This window comes from Amblyraja radiata, chromosome 6, assembly GCF_010909765.2.
Source record: "Amblyraja radiata isolate CabotCenter1 chromosome 6, sAmbRad1.1.pri, whole genome shotgun sequence".
NCBI lineage: Eukaryota > Metazoa > Chordata > Chondrichthyes > Rajiformes > Rajidae > Amblyraja > Amblyraja radiata.
In genome coordinates, this window is record NC_045961.1 from 23,119,922 (window position 1) to 23,144,823 (window position 24,902).

Below are 24,902 nucleotides of genomic sequence, written 5' to 3' on the forward strand. Positions count from 1 at the left end.
CGCCAATGCATTGAGGCCGCATCGCGGACAACTGATGCAGTAGATGAGGTTAGAAGAGGTGCATGTGAACCTCTGCCTCACCTGGAGGGACTGCTGGGGTCCCTGGAATGAGACGAGGGAGGATGTTTAGAGACAAGTGTTACATCTCCTGCGGTTGCTGGGGAGTGAATCAAGGAGCTGTGGAGGGAGCAGTCTCTGCGAAAGACGGAAAGGGGTGGAGATGGGAAGATGTGAATAGTGATGAGATCATGTTTGAAGTAATGGATGTGTAGCAGGAGGATGTTTTGGATGCAGAGGCTGGTGGGGTGACAGGTGAGAACCAGGGGAACTATCTTTTTTTGCATCCGGGCGAAGGGGAGGGGGAGCGAGAGCAGACTTACGGGGCACAGTGGAGACATGGGTGAAGGATCCATCTCTAACAGCTGGGGGAAAACCACAGTCACTAAAGAACGAGATAATCTCGGATGTCCTCGAATGGAAAGCTTCACCTTGGGAGCGGATGGAACGATGGCAGTGGAGTTGAGAGTTGGAGGTATTATCTTTCCAAGAGGAGGGTGGGAGGAAGTGTAGTACAGATATCTGGGAATTGGTAGATTTGCAGTATATTAGAGTTGTTTAAGACAATGATGGAAATTGCAGTGTTTTATGTTCAGTTTTGGTCACCCTGCTATAGGCGGGATGTCGTTAAGCTGGAAAGAGTGCAGAAATGATTTATACAAGATAAAAGATACAAGATACAAATAATTTATTAGCCAAGTATGTAAGAACATACAAGGAATTTGATTTGCTATACAGTCATACCGAAAAAGCAGCAAGACACACAACTACATAAAAATTAACATAAACATCCACCACAGTGCACTGTGATGGAAGGCAATAACGTATTATCTTCCTCCCTTTTCTCCCGCGGTCGAGGCAGTTGAACCATCTGCAGTCGGGACGATTGAAGCTCCCGTAGCCGTCGATCGAAGCTCCAGCGATTTGGGCGGTCGAAGCTCCTGCGGCAGTGCAGACGGAGATACGATATGGAAAAAGTTGCATCTCCGTCGAGGAAAGATATAAAAAAAAGTTTCCCCCAACCCCCTCATAATACAAAACTAAAGAAACACTGAAACATACATTTAACAATAAATTAAAACAACAAAAGAAGAAAAGGACGAGACAGACTGTTGCTGAGGCTGCCATCGTGCGGCACCTGGTCTCAAGGGCTTGAGTTGTAAGGAGAGGCTGGGCCGGCTAGGACTTTATTCCTTGGAGGCTAAAACTGATCATATTCAGACGTATAAAATCCTGAGGGAATGGATTATTTGAATGCAAATATTCCAAGGTTAGAGGAATCACAGAAGTTATAGATTTCAATTGAATTTAATAGAAGAAGCAACTTTCACACATAGGGTGGTGAGTGTATGGTACAACCTGCCAGAGGAAGTAATTGAGGCAGGTACAATAACCACATTTAAAAGGCATTCGGACATGTACATGGATGAGAGATTCAAAGGGATATGGGCTTAACACAGGCAAATGAGACTAGCGTAGTTGGGGCATCTTGGTTGTCTTGGGTGAGTTGGGCTTTTCCTGTGCTGTATGACTAAGTGATGATTGAGTTGTCTGTCCTGCTCCACGTTCAACCATGTCTCGTTCATCGCAAAAAAAATGAAATGTTGTTGCAGTCCTGCTCCACTTTCAACCATCGCAAAAGTCATCGCAAAGGTATCATATTTTTATGTGCTAATTAATGCTTAGAGTCTATCTGCTTCACTAGTCAACTCCTTGCATTAAAAGAGAGCCAGAGAGTCAGTTTAACCTTGGATTCTTCCCATGTGCCTTGTCATGCCAATGTATGGTTTGCCTGCTTGAATGCATAATTTTCTCTTTTACAGTGTACTTGACTGTACTTCCCCCAACAATCCATCTGCTTTGTGTATCCAATTCTCCTGTCAAATTATTTAAAGCCCCCCTAATAGTAGTGGCAATTCCACCTCCAAGTAGGTTGAACCTATGCTGGTTTAAGTGTAACTTGTCCATCTGGTACAGGTCCCATCTTCCCCAGGAATTATCCCAATGATCCAGAATTGAAACACCCCTCCCACATCCTCTTTAGCCAAACATTCCTCTGACCTTTTCTCCTGTTCCTTTAAAGCAGCAGTTGTGTTCCTCAGAAGCCTGGTGTTATAATAAATCATGTTAGAAAAATAAATGTCAATGGGGAAAATGGTATTTCGGGTGAGAAAGTTTCAGGCTCGCAATAGCAAAGTTTTTCCCAGTTGGATTGCAAAAATACAGGCTTTTTAATAGCTTTAAGTTTATTTTTGTTGCAGCAAGCTAAAAATACTAAATACTAAATGTTACATTGTTCAGTAGAGTATAATTGCACGGGTGCCAATTGCTTATCACCAATTGCTGGCTCGAAGGGCCGAATGGCCTCCTCCTACACCTATTTTATAACTCAACGACTACCTGTGGTGAAATTGACAAAGACACACAATGTGCTGGAGTAACTTGGCAGGCCAGGCAGCATATCTGGAGAACATGGATAGGTGACATTTCGGGTTGGAACCCTTCTTCAGAATAATTGTGGTGGTGGATTGGGGGGAGAGAGAGAGTGCTGTGTCGAGGGGTAGGACAAATACTGGCAAGTTATAGGTGAATACAGGCGAGGAGGGTTTTTGATAAGCAGATGAATGGACAAAGGCCAGAGATGAAAAAACAGAAGGTGCGAGAAAAGGATAGAAGAAGTGCGAATTGTGAAGCCAGAGGAAGGAATATAGGTGGAAGAGGAGGCGGAAGGGAGAAATGGGTGCGAGTCCAAGTGGGGCAAAGGGAAGAGAGGATCTCCTGGTTGATAATTCCAGAGAATTGGCCTCCACTGCCTTCTGAGGCAGAGAATTCCACAGATTCACAACCTTCCGTGCGAAAACGCTTTTCCTCATCTTTGTTCTAAATAGCCTACCCCTTATTCTTAAACAATGACCCCTGGTTCTGTACTCCCCCAACATCGGGAACATGTTTCCAGCCTCTAGTGTGTCCAAACCCTTAATACCGGGGAGACTAAGCGGAGGTTGGGCGATCGTTTCGCCGAACACCTCCGCTCAGTCCGCAATAACCAACCTGACCTCCCGGTGGCTCAGCACTTCAACTCCCCCTCCCATTCCCAATCCGACATCTCTGTCCTGGGTCTCCTCCATTGCCAGAGTGAGCAACAGCGGAAATTGGAGGAACAGCACCTCATATTCCGCCTGGGGACCATGCGTCCGGATGGCATTAACATTGAATTCTCCCAATTTTGCTAGCCCTTGCTCCTCCCCTTCCTTAACCCTCTAGCTGTCTCCTCCCACCCTCCCATCCGCCCGCCCTCGGGCTCCTCCTCCTCCCCCTTTTCCTTCCTTCTCCCCCCCACCCCCCATCAGTCTGAAGAAGGGCTTCGGCCCGAAACGTCACCTATTTCCTTCGCTCCATAGATTCCGCTGCACCCGCTGAGTTTCTCCAGCAATTTTGTGTACCTTAATAATCTTATATGTTTCGATAAGATCCCCTCATATTCTTCTAAATTCCAGAGTATACAAGCCCAGCCGCTCCATTCTTTCAACATATGACAGTCCCGCCATCCCGGGAATTAATCTTGTGAACTTATACTGTACTCCCTCAATAGCAAGAATGTCCTTCCTCAAATTTGGAGACTAAAACTGTACACAATACTCCAGGTGTGGTCTCACTAGGGCCCTGTACAACTGCAGAAGGACCTCTTTGTTCCTCTACTCAACTCCTCTTGTTATTAAGGCCAACATGCCATTCGCTTTCTTCACTGCGTGCTGTACCTGATGAACAAGGACCCCCAGATCTCGTTGAACTTGCCCTTTTCCCAACTTGACACCATTCAGATAATAATCTGTCTTCCTGTTTATGCCACCAAAGTGGATAACCTCACATTTATCCACATTAAACTGCATCTGCCATACATCTGCCCACTGTCCAAGTCACTGACTAACCTGTCCAAGTCACCCTGCATCCTCATAGCATCCTCCTCACAGTTCACAATGCCACCCAGCTTTGTGTCATCTGCAAATTTGCCAATGTTACTTTTAATCCTTTCATCTAAATCATTAAAGTATATTGTAAATAGCTGCTGTCTCAGCACCGAGCCAAGCGGTACCCCACTAGTCACTGCCTGCCATTCTGAAAGGGACCTGTTAATCCCTATGCTTTGTTTCCTGTCTCCCAATCAATTATCTATCCATTTCAGTATCCTAATCCTAATACCATGTGCTCTAATTTTGCCCACTAATCTCCTATGTGGGACCTTATCAAATGCTTTCTGAAAGTTCAGGTACACTACATCCACTGGCTCTCCGTATTCTATTTTTCTAATTACATCTTCAAAAAATTCCAGAAGATTAGTCAAGCATGATTTCCCCTTCGTAAACCCATGCTGACTCGGACCGATCCTGTTACTGCTATCCAAATGTGCCGCTATTTCATCTTTTATAATGGACTCCAGCAACTTCCCCACCACCGATGTCAGGCTAACTGGTCTATAATTCCCTGTTTTCTCTCCCGCCTTTCTTAAAAAATGGGATAACATTAGCTACCCTCCAACCCACAGGAACTGATCCTGAATCTATAGAACATTGGAAAATGATCACCAATGCGTTCACAATATCTAGAGCCACTTCCTTAAGGCAGAGTATCTGGCCCTGGGGATTTATCAGCCTTTAGTCCCATCAGTCAACCCAACACCATTTCCTGCCTAATATGAATTTATTTCGTTCCTCCGTCACCCTAGATCCTCTGGCACTAGTTCATCAGGGAGAACATTTTGTCTCTTCCTTGGTGAAGACAGATCCAAAGTATCTGTTCAACTCATCTGCCATTTCCTTGTTCCCCATAATAAATTCACCTGCTTCTGTATTCAAGGGTCCAACTTTGGTCTTAACTAATTGTTTTCCTCTTCACATACCTAAAGAAGCTTTTACTATCCTTCTTTATATTCTTGGCTAGCTTACCTTTACACCTCATCTTTTCTCCCCATATTGCCTTTTTAATTATCTTCTGTTGCTTTTTAAAAGTTACCCAATCCTCTGGCTTCCCACTCATCTTTGCTATGTTATACTTCTCTTTTATTTTTATAATGTCCCTGACTTCCCTTGTCAGCCACTGTTGCCCCTTACTCCCCTTGGAATCTTTCTTCCTCTTTGGAATGAACTCATACTGCACCTTCTGTATTATTCCCAGAAATACTTGCCATTGTTGTTCCACTGTCATCCCTGCTAAGGTATCTTTCCAGTCAGCTTTGGCCATCTCCTCCCTCATGGCTCCATAGTCCCCTTTGTTCCATTGTAATACTGACACTTCCAATTTTCCCTTCTCTCTCTCAAATTGTAGATTAAAACTTATTTATATTGCAAAACAGCTTTTATTCTGCTTGTCAATGTCCAAAGTCAATTTGAAGTAGTTCTCTGGTTTCTAATCAAAATCACATTATATCCACTTCACAGAAAGGAAACATACATTGTAGCAGAACTAGCTGTACTTGACAGCCTATTGCATATTAAATAACCCAGACATCACTGCATTAAAGGTCTTGTTTAATTTGTAAGAAGGTTATTAATTATTGGTTAAGATTATCAAATGATCAAGAAACTGAGTTTTGTTTAAGGAGTCAAATGGTCTATTTCTGGGTCACTTCCATGTAAAGTTCTGTTCTAATCAGGCAGATGTAGTTCAGTATATAACTAAACCAAATTACTGAACATGCTCCAGCTGCAAGGTATAGTCTACATGCATACCATTTTGCAGCCTTGCATGTTATCAGTTAATTCCCAAATGTTGTCATTCACCATTTACAGACACATCTGTCATCAATTGTTTAGTTGCTAATCTTTGGACACCCCTACCAAAATCATTTTACTTTTTTAAAGATGATTCTTAATACCAACCGGCACTGTCTTAATTGCTCAATTGTTTTGAATCTGTTTTTGTGGTATATTGATTATATTATGTGGTATATTGTGGCCGTCAAAAAGGCCAAAAAGTACTTCTGCTCCAAACTGGAGGATGAGACAGATGTTCGGCAGCTGTGGCTTGAATGCAATCACCTCCTACAAGGCGAACTCAGGTGGCAGCTCGAATGTCGGCGAAACATCACTCCCTGACGAGCTCAATGCGTTTTACGCACGCTTTGATAGGGAGAATACTGATGTGCCTTCCCGAGTCCCCATTCGCTGTGATGGTATTTCAGTCACAGTCACAGAGGCCGATGTCAGGAAATCCTTCAGAGGGGTGAACCCTCGAAAAGCGCCTGGACCTAATGGTATACCCGGTCGTGTTCTAAAAACCTGTGCGGACAACTGGCTGGAGTTTTTACAGACATTTTCAACTTCTCACTTCTGAGGTCTGATATTCCCACCTGCTTTAAAAGGGCATCAATTATACCGGAGCCCAAGAAAAGTAAGGTGACGTGCCTCAATGACTATCGATCAATGGCTCTAACGCCGGTGGTGATGAAGTGCTTTGAGAGGTTGATCATGGCGCAAATCAACTCCCACCTCGACAAAAACCTGGACCCACTGCAGTTCGCTTACCGCCACAACAGATCAACGGTGGATGTGATCTCGCTGGCTGTCCACTCCGCTCTGGACCACTTGGTCAACAAAAACTCATATGTCAGGCTGTTATTCATTTATTATAGCTCGGCATTTAATACAATCATCAAGCTGGTTACCAAACTCGCAGAACTGGGTCTCTGCGCATCCCTCTGCAATTGGATCCTTGACTTCCTCATTCACAGACCACAGTCTGTTCGTATTGGTGGAAATGTGTCAGCCTCGATAACAATCAGCACGGGAGCACCTCAAGGCTGCGTGCTCAGCCCCCTGCTGTACTCACTCTATACTCATAACTGCGTAGCTGGTCATAGTGCGAACTCCATCATCAAGTTCGCTGACGACACCACTGTTGTGGGACATATGACTGATGTGGATGAGTCAGAGTATAGAAGAGAGATCGAGCGACTGTCCATATGGTGCCAGCGCAATAACCTGGCCCTCAACACCAGCAAAACCAAGGAACTGATTGTGGACTTTGGAAGGAGTAGGATGGGGACCCACAGTCCCGTTTATATCAATGGGTCGATGGTTGAAAGGGTCAAGCTTCAAATTCCTGGGCGTGCATATCTCTGAAGATCTTTCCTGGTCCGAGAACACTGATGAAATTATTAAGAAAGCACATCAGCGCCTCTACTTCCTTAGAAGATTACAGAGAGTCAGTTTGTCAAGGAGGACTCTCTCTAACTTTTACAGGTGCGCAGTAGAGAGCATGCTGACCGGTGGTTCGTCAACTTGAGCACCCTGGAGCAGAAAAGACTACAAAAAGTAGTAAACACTGCCCTGTCCATCATCGGCTCTGACCTCCCTTCCATCGAGGGGATCTATCGCAGTCGCTGCCTCAAAAAGGCTGGCAGTATCTTTAAGGACCCACAACATCCTGGTCACACACTCATCTCCCTGCTACCTTCAGGTAGAAGAAGGTACAGGAGCCTGAAGACTGCAACGACCAGGTTCAGGAATAGCTACTTCCCCACAGCCATCAGGCTATTAAACTTGGCTCGGACAAAACTCTGAACATTAATAGCCCATTATCTGTTTATTTGCACTTTATCAGTTTATTTATTCATGTGTGTATATATTTATATAATGGTATATGGACACACTGATCTGTTCTGTAGTCATGCCTATTATGTTCTGTTGTGCTGAAGCAAAGCAAGAATTTCATTGTCCTATCAGGGACACATGACATTTTACTTCGGAGTGAAGTACTCAACCAGTGAAGATCAGAGATTTTCAGGATGATAAAGAAAATGCTTCAAGGATGTTTTGAATGTCTCATTGAAAAAAAAAATGCAATATCCTCTGTCAATTAATAGTCTTAATTTTTTTTTAAATGTTCCCAATTGCCAAATTATATATATTTGAAGAACAGTTGGCAATTTGTACACATCAAAATCAGGAATGACAGTGTTAAGGAATAGATTTATTCCATTAATTAAACTGTGTATATGCATTACAGATCCCTCACTCTGCACGAGCAATGCATTGCACCACCATACAAGTGTGACTTATTTTAAAGGGCCTGTCCCACTTACGCGACCTTTACAGGCGACTGCTGGCACCCGTGATAGGTCGCCGAAACATGTTGAAAATTCAGCGGCGACCAGAAAGACGCTAAGACTCTTTGGAGACCTCTCTCGACCATAGGAGACCTCTCACGACCATACAGGCAACCCCTGGCGACATGTTGCGGGTGACCTCTCACGACCATACAGGCTGTATGGTCGTGAGAGGTCTCCAAAGAGACGTAGCGTCTTTCTGGTCGCTGCTGAATTTTCAACATGTTGAAAATTTCGGCGACCCATCACGGGTGCCAGCAGTCGCCTGTAAAGATTGCCTAAGTGGGACAGGCCCTTTACACCAACTACCCTCGAAATTTAATGCTAATTCATAGGATTTTTGTATTTTGGACTTTGTCCTTTAAGAAGTGTGCTGTGCAAGTTCATACTTTTTCTTTAATTCTCTTATTTGCTTGTAGGACAGAAGCCCTTTCGACCTATGAAGCCTTTGCTGGTGATCAGAGCAATCACATCAATTTAATTCCCTTATTTATTTTCCAGTAATTTATTCATCAAACGTTTCAGGTTAAATGGGACAATGTTGTATCTGCTCCATTCTGTGTTAGTAACGGAGTGCGGCAAGGAGGAATTTTGTCTCCTATTTTATTTAATGTTTATATGGATGAATTATCAAATCAGTTAAATAGGTTAAAAACTGGCTGTCTTGTGGGCAACACTATTGTTAAACATCTTATGTATGCAGACGACCTGGTCCTGCTCTGTCCATATAGTGCTGGGCTGCAGCAGATGTTGAAGGTGTGCTCTCAGTATGGCCTTGATTATGACATAAAGTATAACGCTAAGAAAAGCCGCATAATGATAGTTAGAAGCGCTGAGGACAGGAAATCAACTTTTCCGACCTTTTATTTGTCAGACAGTCCGCTTGCTGTGTGTGAGGAAATTAAATACCTAGGTCATGTCATATCCGATGACTGGACGGATGACAAAGACCTCTACCGACAGCGCTGTAAAATTTATTTTCAAGCTAACATGCTTATAAGGAAGTTTTCTATGTGCTCTGACACTGTGAAGTGTTCCCTGTTCAGAACCTACATCACACCGTTATATACTGCTCAATTGTGGTCTAACTATAAGAAAAAGAGTATGCAGAGGCTCAAGGTAGCATACAATGATGCAATGAGGTTGCTGCTTCGTGTCCCTAGGTGGCATAGTGCCAGTCAATTGTTTGTGTCCACTAGAGTGCCAACCTGTGAGGCACTCTTAAGACAGCTGATGCTTAGTTTTATGTGTCGCCTGGACAAGTCAGAGAACCACATAATTGAAGCCCTAGTCAGCCCTCTGAAAAGCTGTTATAGATTCACTTCTAGGCTAAGATGGCATTGGTGCAATAGCTTGCATATCTTATAGGCTAATATGCAATTTTTAATGTATTTTTTGTATCTCCTTATACTGTATGATGTGTTATATGGACCTGTGTCTGAAATAAAGCTTATAATGATTCTCTCTTACAAGCTCCTTTGATGATCTTATCACCTCCCTATACTATGGGTAATTTACAGTGGCCATTCAGCTTATGCCCTAGCACAATTAATGGGGGGTTAGGGTTAGGGTTAGGGTTAGGGTGAGGGGGGGGGGGGCGCGAGAGGACTGGAGTCTCAGGGGGAACGTGCAAGTTCCACACATGATCTAGCTCTAGTAGCTGGAGCTGTGAGAGAAGCACAATTGCTGTGCTGTTGTCCCAGCCATATTGATTACAGAGGCATATTAAGATCAGTCTTCGATACGATTCTGATCTATATCTCATTGTTGATAGAATACCATGATAAATCATTGCACGAATAGTCCACTAAAGCTGCTATAGCCCTTTTTACTAATAGTTCCATTTTTAAACCTCCACAAGTAAATTTAGGGGTATTTTGGGCATTCAAAAGTTAATTGAAGTTTCTGCATGTTTATGATTTCATCTTTCAAGTGCTTATAAGAAAATGTAGAATAGGTTTGTCATGAGATATTAACATTTCCAGACTTGTGCCAAAGCAAAAATTGATGTTCATGAATTTAAAAGACTGTTCCTATACCTGACTAATTGTGGTTAATGCCATCTGAAACAAATTAAATATTTGTACTGTTACTGCAAAGGGTTCATGCAGCAGGTACATTTTGTGACACTTCCAAATGTATTAATGATTGTGGACAATCAGCCATGATCACAATGAATGACGGTGCAATCGAAGGGCCGAATGGCCTCCTCCTGCACCTATTTTCTATGTTTCTACATGTGGTCAAAGTGCACATTGTCAGATTTTATGAAAGGATATTTTTATACATTTTAGTTTCACCATGTAGAAATTACAGCTGTGTTTATAGATAGTCCCCCCATTTCAGGGCACCATAATGTTTGGGACACATGGCTTCACAGGCGTTTGTAATTGCTCAGGTGTGTTTAATTGCCTCCTTAATGCAGGTATAAGAGAGCTCTCAGCACCTAGTCTTCCCTTCAGTCTTTCCATCATCTTTGGAAACTTTTATTGCTGTTTATCAAAATGAGGATCAAAGTTGTGCCAATGAAAGTCAAAGAAGACATTATGAGACTGAGAAACAAGAATAAAACTGTTCGAGACATCAGCCATACCAAGGATTACCAAAATGAACTGTTTGGAACATCATTAAGAAGAAAGAGAATACTGGTGAGCTTACTAATCGCAAAGGGCAAAGAAGACCTCCACATCTGACGACAGAAAAATTCTCTCTATAGTAAAGAATAAAACCCAAACACCTATCCGACAGATCAGAAACACTTTTCAGGAGTCAGGTGTGGATTTGTCTATGACCACTGTCCGCTGAAGACTTCATGAACTGAAATACAGAGGCTACACTGCAAGATGCAAACCACTGGTTAGCTGCAAAAATAGGATGGCCAGGTTACAGTTTGCCAAGAAATACTTAGAAATGGAAAAAGGTCTTGTGGACAGATGAGACGAAGATTAATTTATATCAGAGTGATGGCAAGAGCAAAGTATGGAGGAGAGAAGGAACTTCCCAAGATCCATAGCATACCACGGTGGGGAGGGTGTTATGGCCTGGGCATGTATGGCTGCTGAAGGTACTGGCTCACTTATCTTCATTGATGATACAACTGCTGATGGTAGTCGCATAATTAATTCTGAAGTGTATAGTCACAACCTATCTGCTCAAGTTCAAATAAATGCCTCTAAACTTATTGGCCGGAGGTTCGTTCTACAGCAAGACAATGATCCCAAACATACTGCTAAAGCAACAAAGGAGTTTTTCAAAGCTAAAAAATGGTCAATTCTTGAGTGGCCAATTCAATCACCTGATCTGAACCCAATTGTGCATGCCTTTTATATGCTGAAGTGAAAAATGAAGGGGACTACCCCCCAAAACAAGCATCAGCTAAAGATGGCTGCAATGCAGGCCTGGCAGAGCATCACCAGAGAAGACACCCAGCAACTGGTGATGTCCATGAATCGCAGACTTCAAGCAGTCATTGATTGCAAGCAAAGGACATGCAACAAAATGCTAAACATGACTACTTCATTTACATGACATTGCTGTGTCCCAAACATTATGATGCCCTGAAATGGTGGGACTATGTATAAACACTGCTGTAATTTCTACATGGTGAAACCAAAATGTATAAAAATGGCCTTTATTATAATCTACCGATGTGTACTTTAACCATATGTGATTTATTCTATTACAAATCTCAAATTGTGGAGTAAAGAGGCAACTCCTTGCATTTTATGAATGTCATGTTGACAAACATTCTATTGTTCAACGTGCATTTTGTAATTATTATTTTAATATTTTAGTAATAAATATTAACATTTCACTTACTGTAAATGGCGGGTCGGCCAATTCTGTGGGGATTGAAGTAGAGTTAACACTTCATGTTGATGCCCTTTCATCTGAATGACAGGGCATCAACCTGTCTCCATTGTTTTCAATGGAATACGTTATTGTCACATGTGAGTAGGCACAGTGAAATTCTTTGCTGCATACCCAATGTACACTAATAGCAGCCACCTACAGCGCTGACAAGTTACAAAGCACGCCGGCTCCCCCTTTTGTTCTCCCCCCCTCCTCAACACCGGTCCCCCCACGCCGGGTACTCCATTGTTCATCCTCTTCCCCCTCACGGTGGTCCTCCATGCTCTCATCGACAGTCGACCGCGGGTCAACCCGCGAGGCCCCATCGTCGTGAGGCTTCACTGCTGCCAAGGCTTCACCGCTTTCGACGCCCCACTTCACACTTCAGTGGTGCCATCCCGTGCCCCACCCACGTGCTCCGTTGGCCGCTCCGCCAACCCGGACTCCAACCTGCGAGGCCCGGCTCCTCCATCTGATCCCCGATGCCCCGACCCCAGCTTCTACGTGGCTATCCGGGAGGCATTGAGACCGCGGCGCCTCGATAAAGCGTTTTCTAGTATAAAGAAGGGGTAACGTAGAGAGAGAAGAAACAAAATGAAGTGTTGAAAGGAACAGAGGCAGGAAAATTTAAATACAAAATGAGGTGAATATGTAAGTGAAGCAAGTTAGTGAACAAATGTTATTCGGGGTATAGTCTGGATGCTGGAAGTGATAAAGCAGAAAATGCTGTTTATTTGAAATTGTTGGATTCATCTTGAGTCTAGAAAGTTGCAGATTGCCTAGTTTTAGCTGTCTCTCGAATTGATATTAAGCTTTCTTTCAACCGTGCAGGAGGTCAAGGACTGAGAGGTTAGAATGGGAGAGATATCATTGTTTTAATCAGCAAGCCACTCAGCATCAGGCCCACAGGCTGACGGAGGTATTCCATAAAGCCAAATTTGTTTTTGATCTGCCTGGTGCTGAGGAGACAACATTATACAGAACACTAAATTGAAAGGAGTGCAAATAAATTAATATTCAGCAGAGTGTTTAGGGCGCGAGGTATTGAGAGGAAGTATATAAGAGGGCAGGTGTTGCACCTTCAGTGATTGCCTGGAAAAGTGCTGTAACAAAGCAAATAGGTATTAGTGTAAATGAAAGAGTGATCCTTTTGGAATACTGTAAAGGGAGGAGATGGGTTGGTGTGTGTCCTGGTGTCATCACTGCTGCTTTACTGATATTTGTATGAAGTCTGCATTAGTGAATTGAAGCGCAAATCCCAGCGCAAATAATATTTTTTGCAGCAACTCTTCACTACTGAACCACATTTGTGCTTGCTTCTTCATTCTGATTGGTACATTTAAGGGCTTGTCCCACTTGGGCGTCATTTACGCGACATCATTTACGCGTCACGACACATGAAGCGGGCGTCGTGATGTGCACGTGGTGTGCGCCTGGTGCGCATTACGCGTGCATGGTGCGTCGTGACGTAGGCAGTGATGCGCGGTCACACGCTGCGCCCCAGGATTTTGGCAGATACAAAATCTTTGCGCGTCACGCAGATGGCGAGCAAATGATGCCCAAGTGGGACAGGCCCTTTAGTTTAGTTTAGTTTAGAGATACAGTGCAGAAACAGACCCTTTGCCCCACTGGGTCCGTGCCGACCAGCAATCCCCACGTATTAACACTCTCCTACACACGCTATGGACAATTTTCAAATTTATTAAGCCAATTTACCTACATACCTGTATGCACAAGCTCTTATAAACATCTCCATCAACAAGCATTTAAGAAAAAAAATATTTGACCATGGTTCATCGTCCTAATTATTTTCAGTGGAATTTAAATAAATGTGGAAAGCTCATTGCATAAATGTAAAACACCAGTGTTATCTTACTGCAAAAATGAAAACTGAGATGGAACTCTTATTTATCACCCAGAGAGTTGTAAATCTGTGGAATTCTCTGCCACAGAATGCAGTGGAGGCCAATTCACTGGATATTTTCAAGAGAGAGGTAGATTTAGCTCTTTGGGCTAATCAAGGGATATGGAGAAAGAGCAGGAACGGGGTACTGATGATCATCCATGATCATATTGAATGGTGGTGCTGGCTATAAGGGCCGAATGGCCTACTCCTGCATCCATTGTTCTATGTTTCTATGTAAGACAGTGCTCTGTGAATATATTTCAGAATTGACAAGGCATGCCATTTAAACATGATTTAGTTAACATTAGATTAGATATAGTATGCTAGTACTACATTTAAGTACATCCTGCAATATGTGCAGATTCATTGCATATAATGTGCATACTTCCGTAAATTTAAGCAGTTATTTGAAACAAATTACTCTTACTTTGCTCTTATGCAGATTTATTTAAACATTATTTGTACTCGTTGGAATTGTAGAATCCATTGATATTTTGCTATATGATACACATTGTTCTCAAGACCATAAGGCCTAAGGTACAAGATGTTAAGGACTAACACTCCCAAAACAAGGTAGAATTCAGTTTCATAAGAACAAACATGTTTGTAAAATTATTTGTTCTTATGAAATAGGATTCTGCCATGTTTTGGCAGTGTTATGTTTTAATATCTTGTCCTTTTTTTCATCAAAAACATGAATAATGCCAGTCTATAGTGATGTCAGGCTCTGAACATACCAAGCTGCCAGCCGTAGCTTGCAGTCGTGGTCTCACCTCTGATTAGAGGTTTAAATTTCACTCCATAAATCTTGAATGTGTTACCAGGCAGACACTGCAGCCTAGTTTTGTATGAGTGTTACTTTATTATAGATACCACCTTGCACTTGATATGTTAAAACTAAGATATCTCATGCAGATAATAAAGATTCCCATGTATAAACCCATCAAATTATCTGAACACAGTATCGGCAGCATTGCATTTAACTCCATTATTGAAATTCATTGCCATTGAATGGAACAGAATTTCAGAAGCACAGTAGTTATTGTCAGTGTTTAACAGCACAGGTCAAAGATAAATTATTCAGCACTTCTAATTTTACTTCAGGAAAGACAGAACTTCTATCTAATTGCCAGCCTAACTTTTATCCCTCAATCGAAATAACGAAAGCATATTTTCTGAACATTTATTTCATTGCTCTTTCAAATTCCCATGATTGTAAAAAGTTGATTAATATAAACAAGCTTTTAAATGTCTTTACTCATTTGAGTCCATGGAGTCTTGTTTGCAACCCTTCCTATTGCTCTGTTAAATATAATATGCGTTTTACCCGATGTCAGATTCATGGATCATTATTCTATGTATGTCATTATTACTTAGTTATGAAAACAGTTGCTGGTTTTCATTGTACCTTTAAATTATTCTCTTGGTTACAGTCCTTAAAAAATATCAATGCCCACCAGGGTTACTCTATATATTCCCTGCATTTACTGTTGGCCATGACTTCGTTGGTAGCATTACCTTGGTACATAAAATCTTACATTCAACAATGATTGCAGTGCTTGAGCACAAATGTAGACATAAGAGTCTGCGGGTGCTGAAATCTTGAGCAAGAAGCAAAAAAGAATCCTCACCCAAAACGTCTGTCCAGTCTCCTCTACAGTCTGACCTGCTGAGTTCCTCCAGCATGTTGTTTATGGCTTGAGCAAAAACCTCGGCTGATGTCCAGGACAGTATAATAGTGCTTCAGTGTTGAATATGCTACTTTTCAAAGAGGATTAAGGCTCCATCTGATTCCTCAGATGATCGTAAATGATCCCGTGGTTTTACTTTACAAAAGCAAGACTGTTACCCATAGTCATTCTTCAAAAAGCTTATCAGTGGTGTTGGTGTTTAACTGTTAAAAGACTATATTATTGGAATATTAATGGAGTATATTAATGTAGTATATATAGGGATGATAAATATAAACTATTTCCACTTATTTGGGAATACAGGACAAGGTGCAGAGTGTAAAAATTAAGCCCGGCCTTTGAGGAGTGAAGTGAGGAAACATTACTACCTGTATAAAAATTACAATTTAGAACAGTGTTCTACGAACAACAACTGTAAGTTGTACAGCAAATGCAACTGAGTCCATTCTAATTTATTGAAATAGATTTTAGATGCACAAGATTGACAGGATTTAGGAGAAATGTGAGTTGTCATGTATCAGCTTTGATTTTAGTAGAATAAGCTTGAGAGGGTTTAATTGTTTATTCCTGATTTTTTTTAATGTTTCTCTATGGTCCTCAATCCAATGCCTTTAGTTGAGTCCCGCTGCAGACAAAGTTAGTTGTCATATTCATTACAAGAGTAAATACATTTAAAACAAATATATTCTTGACATTATAGAGCTATTGTGAATAGAAACAGGCCCTTTGACCCGCCTTGCCCATGCCAACTTTTTTTTTGGACTAGTCTCATTTGCCTGCATTTGGCACCTATTCCTTTAAACTCTTCCTATCTATATATGTCTAAATATTGTTTAAGAGTCACTTCTATAGCTTTCTCTGCAGCTCATTGCAGATATGGACTACCTTCAGAGTAAAAATGTTGCCCCTGAGTTCGCTCTTAAATCTCTCCTCTCTCACCGTACGCATATGCCCTCTAGTTTTTTGTATCCTCTATCCTAGGAAAACGACTGTGTGCATTCACGTTATCTATGGCTCTCATAATCATGTACATTTGGCTGGACCCACACCACCCTGGTCACATTCTCACTTCACTCCTGCCCCCAGGAAGAAGGTACAGGAGTCTAAAACTGTAATGTCCAGATTCAGGATCTGCTCATTCCCAACAACCATCAAGCTATTAAACACTACGAACTCCAACTAGACTGCGAACTACGAACTACCTGGATTGCACTAGGGACTTTGGGCTTTCTTTTGTTTTTACACTGTATCATTTATTTTTTTATGGAACCTCTTTTTTGTTTGTTTATTAGTATTATCTATTGAGTACGGTGTTTACAAACCTATTATGCTTCTATTGCAAGTAAGAATATAATTGCTCTGTTTCGGGACATATGACAATACAGGACCAGGAGTAAGTCTCTTGACCTACCTGAATAAGGTTGCCCCTCAATCTCTTAACTCGGAAGAAAAAACTCCCAGACTCTTCACTCTCTCCCTATAACTGAAGCCTGCAAGTGTAGGTAATATCCTGGTGAATTTATTTGCGCCTTTTCCAACTTAATGACACCCTTCCTACAGCTGAGTGACCAGACCTGCACACAATTATCTTTAAGTGTGGTCTCATCAACTGGATAGTTGTACAGCTACATCATGATTTCCTAACCTTTGTCCTTAAAACCTTTTCTAATGAAGGCAAGTGTGCCAAACACCTTAGATTCATAGTCATAGAGTGATACAGTGTGGAAACAGGCCCTTCGGCCCAACTTGCCCACACCGGCCAACATGTCCCAGCTACACTCGTCCCACCTGCCCATGTTTGATCCATATCCCTCCAAACCTGTCCTATCCATGTACGTGTCTAATTATTTCTTAAATATTGGGATAGTCCCAGCCTCAACTACCTTCTCTGGCAGCTTATTCCTATTAAATCTTTTCCCCTTTCCCTTGAACTTATGTACTCTGGTCTTCGATTCACCAACTGGGCATAAGCCTCTGTGCATCTTCCCAATCCATTCCTCTCGTGATTTTATACACCTCTATAAAATCACCCTTCATCTTCCTGTGCTCCAAGGAATAGACTCAGCCTACTCAGTCTCATCCTACAGCTCAGACCGTCTAATCCTGGCACTATCTTCTTAAATCTTTTCTGTACCCTTTCCAGCTTTCCACCTTCTCATTAGTTATGAAGGACTTGAAATATCCAAAAGGTATGAAAGTTTCTATTTAAATGTACGTTTTTTCTCTCTGTAATTCCATGGCAGTCTTCCATTTGATATTCAAGATACTTGTTGCTTATTACAAGCTTACTCATATGCACGCATTGAGGGACTTTCAATTTTGCAGATAGAGCTCAGATAAAGTATCATATTTCTGATAAATTTATAAGCATTATATCTGACAGAGTAACCCTATAATCCCATTCTGTAGGTTTTACTGATACAGGAGAGGTTGAGACAAAGAAGTCAGATGATATTGACAGGATTGCGCCATTAATAGGATTCAGTACTGTTTTATTGACAAGACAATGTCGTGGATATGACCTACTGTATTAAATGGACAGGCAAAACTGGCAATCGGATCATTTCTATGCTTTAATTGACAGGGAAGCCCTTTCAGTAGGGTCTTAATGTTTCTTTCATTGACAGCATACCTGCTGTTAAAAATGAATCTGCTGAATGATGTAAATACACTGAATGCCACAATATAGTCAGGCTAGCTGTTTTATGGTGCTACCTGTATTGGATTGTGTAATAGAAGAATAAACTGACATGTATAAAAAGCCATTCCATATCATGCTCAAAAATTCAATAATAAAATTGTCAACAACCACTCCAGTATCCTAATACAATTTGACATATTCCATATTCCAAATGGATAAAAACAAAATAAAATTATTCTCCACCACCATGTATTTTTGATGACTGACTCTGCTCAGTAAACTTTTAAGTTTAGACTTCATTGTGTTAAGCTCAATTAACCCATTTAATCTTGAATTATTTTGACCTCACTACACTTAAAAAACATGAGCAGTTTTATAGTAGTTAATCAAGTTGCAATCATTCTCATTTCCCCCCCAAATCTGAGATGTTTGGCAGGATATTGAGTTTTATATAAAGCATTGAGTAAACTTATTGTATGGGGTATATCTGGTTCTCACTACTTTTGAGACTGTTTCAAAAGGTACACTTAATATTAACAAAAACAGTTAACATTTTTCTGAAATATACATTGCATGACTGAAAACATTAATGAATGGGCAGGAGAAATATCAAGCAAGTAAAAGTTTGTTGTTCTAACTCAAGGGACATTATGCTCTGTGGAAGCCTTATGAAGCCCAATGAAAGGAAGGTGAACTATTGAAACAAGGAAATTGTCTCTTTTTCAATTTGCTGTTGCCTCCCTCTTCAAATAAGCAATTCTGAACAATGAATAGTACCATGAACTGTCTCATTGATGTTATTTTAGAATAATGTTCTGATTATTAGTCACAAGCAAGAATCCTGAAATATATGATATAAACAATTTATGGAGGAGAAATAATGTATAGCTGGAAAACTGAATGGGTACATTTACGCAGTGTAGAAATACTTGTCCGATTGTATCTAGAAATAAAGGAATATAAGAATAGATTATTGGAGTTTACTTTTCCATTTAGTTAGATCATAGTTGAACGGTATCTCAAACTTTCTTGTCTTTGTAACATATCCCGTGATATTTTTATCAAACAAATGTATCTAATTTTGGCTTGTAAACTGAATATGTTCAGTAAATGCATGTGGATATATCTCCTCAGAACAAATCAATTGTTTGACAATGTAATTTCATTTGGGGATACAAACAAAGTGTAGCTAAGACTGATGGCAGTAATGAATATGTAAAGTGACCACAATGTGCAATGGGGTGAATAAAGAAATTATCACTTTCCTAGGATCCTTGGTCAAGTTGAGATTGTCGGGCATAAAGACAGTTGAAAATATAATTTTATGCATGGGGTTGCAGATCACATGCATTTTCCTGGCACGCTAGTAAGCCTTAATTCTGGGAAGAAGATGTCCAAATAACTCCTGGCCATTTGGAAATACTGCCACTTCTGTTTGGCTTCTAGTTGAGGATCTGTCACCTGAGAACACATTGTGACATGAATAGCTAATTAGTGCCAGAAAATTCCCTTAATCTGTAATGAACCCAAGGCAAAGTCAGTTAATGTTCGTGTGACCTTCACGTGAACAGCCAAGACAGGGTGATGATACAAAACGCCCATAAATTAATCTGGGCCAGCATTGGAATATACTGTAAGTGCTCCCACTGTACAATAAAGTTAGTCCAGACAGCAACATTCACAACTGGAAAAATCATGTGACAAATGTTATGTTGTTATTCACACCATTTTAATAGAAATAAAAGGAATTAAATGAGTGTAATTTGTATCCAATTATTAGCTGACCCAGCTAGGTTTAGTAACCAGGGCTGAAACTTAAATGTTTATTTTTTATCACCTGTGTTCATATTGAGTTCTGTGGTTGTCAATGACATGCAAATTCAGTCTCTGTCACGGTACATTTCTCCAAATGTGCTGCAGCATTTCAGGCTATCTAGCTAAACATAGTAACTAAATGTCAAAATACTATATTACATGGCAAATCTCTCAATGTCATTCCATTTCAGTAAAGTGCATAATTAGATCTGAAACTAATGGAACAGTGAAGATATGCGAAAGTAAAAAGTACTAATGTTCTGTTTTACAAGACATATTTGTCAATTCTGTTAAAATTCAAAATTATTAATTCAAAATTCCATCTCAGAATTGTGTGGTGATGATTAAGAAGCTATGCCCCTGTCCCACTTAGGAAACCTGAACGGAAACCTCTGGAGACTTTGCGCCCCACCCAAGGCTTCCGTGCGGTTCCCGGAGGTTGCAGGTGGTTGCCGGAGGTTGCAGGTAGTGGAAGCAGGTAGGGAGACTGACAAAAACCTCCGGGAACCTCCGGGAACCGCACGGAAACCTTGGGTGGGGCGCAAAGTCTCCAGAGGTTTCCGTTCAGGTTTCCCAAGTGGGACAGGGGCATTTAACTTCATGCTTGCTCTAAATTAAATTCAAAAGAATAAAGTTGCGTTGTTTAACCCAACAAATGTCTTGCCCTGTAGTAATCTGTTTATTTAGGATATGCAGTTATCGAGCCGGGGTCTTTTAGAAGAAATTATAGCGTATAAATCATGGAATTTTTGAATTATTAATCATTTGCCTCTCGGAAATTTTGCTTTGCTCTAGGATATTTTAACATGTACAATATACTTAAATTTCCTCATCTGTGCTTCACAGACAGACAATTTTCCCGCAGAGCCCAATTACATGGGTAGCAGGCAGCAGTTTGTTCAAAGGTAAGTCCTTTTAAATATCTGTCTTACCTACTCCATTTGCATTCCTGTCTATATTGCTCAGTCAGACCAAATTACTCAAAACTGATGTGGTGAAGAATAGTGCTGTCTTTTGTTCCAGTAATTCCACATTTAAAGATCCAGAGAGGGTGAGTTTGAGGGACAGTGGACATGGAGACAGCGACCAAGCTGACAGCGACCAAGACACTAATAAAGGCTCCTGCTGTGACATGTCTGCCAAAGATGCTCTCAAGATAAAATCTACGACAGCCAAACCCCCAGTCCCTGAACAAGGTTAGTTAAAGCTGTAATGACTCAAAAGTGAAAAGCTATATGTGCACTCAACATCTTTGAAGAGGATATTTTAGGTTTTGTTTCCCAGTAAAACATGTTTGAGATGGATTATTTTACTCTGGGTAATGGAGTCATTGAATAAACTAATGTTGAATAGATTTTTTGAAATAAATTACTCTCAGTAATCAATCGCTTCTGTTCTATTTGTACCTAATTTTTAGTTCCTTGATTAAAAGCTGGAGAGTAGAATTTGAAAATGCACACTTCCATTGTGGAGTTTGTGCTATGGAGCATGGTCAGGAATTCAGATACAGAGGTAAGTTAGCGCAGCAGTAATTTCCCATGGGCAATGAGTGGGAGCTCTTTCAGAATGTGCTGACCTCACTGTGCCCAGTAACTGAAGTGCATTCCCATATTGCAAAGCAGCGGCAATCAGATTTGAAAATACTACCCTTGACTGTCACATTGATAAATCGGTTTTAAATATAAGTAGTTCATTTCACACTTCTTGCACATAAATGAAGTGTACACTAGAAATTGCTTCCTGGTTCATCCCTCTATTCTGTCGTAAAATAAGGCAGGTTTCCCAATTTTGTGAGCCAAACTCATACACGCGAAGAATGCCTGAAATACCTCCAATATCAAACTTAAGTATGCCTAGTACCTAAACAAGCTGGTAGGCTCTTTGCACGTTCTACTAAAAGCACCCGATTCAAGTTGTCGCTGAGAAGTATTTCCGTCATGCAGCTTGATCAACAGCCCTTAAAAGCTTCTGAACTAAAAGCTAAATTCTCTTACATGATATCTTTTAGTTCATAGGCACTAAACTTACATTTTTACTACAGTACAGTTGGCTAGCAGTAACTCACACTCAGAGGATCTGTTACCCATTCACCCATCCATAACTCCCACAGAACATACCTGAGGGTTAGAGTCCAAGCCAACTCATTTTAATGTTCAGAGGTCCTGTAAACAATGTATGGATGGCCAAACAGCATCTGCAGTTGGTCAGGATTATTTAGATGAGTCTCGAAGTTTACTTTGTCAGATGGATTTGGCCTCCAAACCTAGCTGTTTCCTCATTTAGTTTTGACCCTGATCCTAAACCAGTACTTACACTGTTAGCACTGTTTAAACCTTTCATTTTGTTGAGCCATTTTATTGCAAGAGTCAAATTGCTTAGATGTTGTGTTTTAGTGAGGGCGTCCTTTTATTCTTCTGCACCAAGTCTTGGAAGTTACTTGGCATCTTTGTTTGTTTGGAAATAGTAAAAAAGAATGCAAATATAATGTGATGTTTTCTTTGGAAATATACCCAGGGAATGGGATTGGAAAAAGTTAACATGCATTTGGAACCAAAACTTGTGCCTTCTATCTAATATTCTGTAAAGAGAGCAATTTGAAAAAAATAATGATTCCACATGTAGATTTTTCAGCGTACATTCCACCCACCCAATGCTGTAAAGTAGGTAAACCTCAAAAGACAAGAGCACTGGGATCGACAAGGAAATGTAGAAGATAATTTCCAGTTAAAGAAGCAGTTTCATGTAGGCATATCAAATATTCTGCATTGAATAACAAAAATGAAATTAATCGATTCTATGACAACCCTTGCACTATGGTATTAAGTGGCATTTTCCCCCCAAAAAAATCACAATTGAAGGGATTGTACATCATTCACAAACGTGCATATCTATTTAACTCATGATATGTAGAATTAAGGTTGATAACACCTTGATGATACTGAGTACGAAAATAGTACAACACATTTACTTTGTAAAGTATTCTGGATTATTATCCAGAGGTTTGCTAAAGCTTTTTAATATTCTGCCAGAAACAAATCCAAAAATGTATTTGCTTGACTGCACAAAATGAGTGTGCAAGCAATGATATAACTACCAGGATTCAGAGGAGGTATCCTTCTTTTCATTGATGCTTTTACACCATTGGTTATGAAATTTTGATATGTTTTATTCAAACAGTGATAATGTGTCGCATTACGAATATGATGATTACTAATGTAAACCATTCTCCACATTCTTCCAAGTAATAACTTAAAAAAAAGCTGATTCTTGTTCAGCTAGATAGCAAAAGTACCTCCTAACAATATAGAAACAATGTGAAGTAAGTGCATGAAATTTAAAGAAAACCAACTTGATAACTAATATGTTGATGTACACGTTATAAATAATACCGACAAACATTCTATCAATGAAGTAGAATCTAACTTGAACTTCTTAACTTCAACAGAGAGCACATTTCAAAGCCTAGGAAAATGCATTCCAAAAGAAACCACTGTTGTGATATAATTTAAAAAAAGTTGAAGATAAGAATTCTTCAGCTAAGGCAACTGGAATTTCAAATGCAATGTAATTTGAATTCCCTTTTGATATACATGATCTTGAAATTTTCCTTGAATTCTTTATCTGATTTGTAACATAGCACAGAGCAGTAGATGATGGACATTTTACAACTTGCCATACGGCCACCCAAGACCATTTCTATAGATTTCAATAACATACTTTAATGGAGAATCTTTTGAAATCATCACGATAGCTCTACTTTCAAGGCTTTGCCTGATATTATTGGGCTTTTCGGGACTGTTCTGGCATAATTTATATTCAATGTAAGATCTTATCATTGTCTCATAACATTTGAGTGTGAGAAAGAGAAAATTGTGCTTTTACTTCATAAATAGAGCTCTGAATACCCCCTCTGTTTTTTTTTATTGAATTTAGTTTACTTTGAGATTAAATATATTTCAACTACAGATATATTTATGTCTGAAACTGATGCTCATAATTACTGAACTAATCATATTTAAAAACTTTGAATAAGATTCACAAACATTTAACACTTTTCCGTTCCCACCTAATTAATTAACACAGCTGTCAAATCATAATTATATGTTAGACCAGTTTGTAAATTCTGTTCTTGACTGACTGACATATGTAGGGCATTAACATATTTGAATTACCATCAAATGAATTGCATTAATGGAGATACCAAGCAAAAATTGTAATAGAAAGATAAAACAGATAATGTTGGAAACACAGCGGATCACGTAGCATAGTGGAAAGAGAAACAAAGTTCAATTTCAAGTTGAGACTAAACATTGTGCTAGGCAGGAATCGATTACTAGTGTGGATACTGAGGGTGTGTGTGCATTCCATTGCATTATTCCCCCTCTCGTCAGCAGAAGAACACTCAAATAATGAACACATAACCCATTATGATGTTTCATTGATGCTTGAACTACAATTTATCAGGCTTAGGTTTTATGTTTGATTCTAAAGAAACAAGTATGTCAAGGAAGAGCACCACCTATTAGACTTACCACTTATCAGACCACTTAAAGTCAACCATTTGTGCCTACCAATAACCGGTGGAAATTTCACTTGAGCAAGATAGGAAAAAAATGGGCACAAAATGCTGGAGTGACTCAGTGGGTCAGGCAGCACCTCTGGAGAAAATGGATAAGGTGAGATTTTGGGTCGGGGCCCTTCTTCAGACTGATTGTCATGGAGGGGGGGAAAGCTGGAGGCAATAAAAAAACTGGGACTAATTGAGGCGGGTAACAGATGGCCTATTCCTTTTGGGTCGGAACGTCAGAAGAAGGGTTTGAAGGGTTTGAGTCTGAA

General features: G+C 40.4%; 1 protein-coding gene across 6 annotated transcripts in view; it reads left to right on the forward strand.

Annotated features, from left to right (window-relative positions):
• Window positions 1–24,902, forward strand: part of pcdh17 (protocadherin 17) — a 140,188-nt gene that overhangs the window by 9,249 nt on the left and 106,037 nt on the right. For 5 of the 6 annotated variants that reach the window (XM_033022307.1, XM_033022308.1, XM_033022309.1 and 2 more), the window contains exons 2-3: window positions 20,913–20,971; window positions 21,090–21,262. In XM_033022307.1, the coding sequence (XP_032878198.1) occupies window positions 20,913–20,971; window positions 21,090–21,262 (232 nt within the window). Of the gene's footprint in view, window positions 1–20,912; window positions 20,972–21,089; window positions 21,263–23,511; window positions 24,723–24,902 lie in introns of those variants that run through there. The other variant, XM_033022311.1, reaches the window with a different exon arrangement.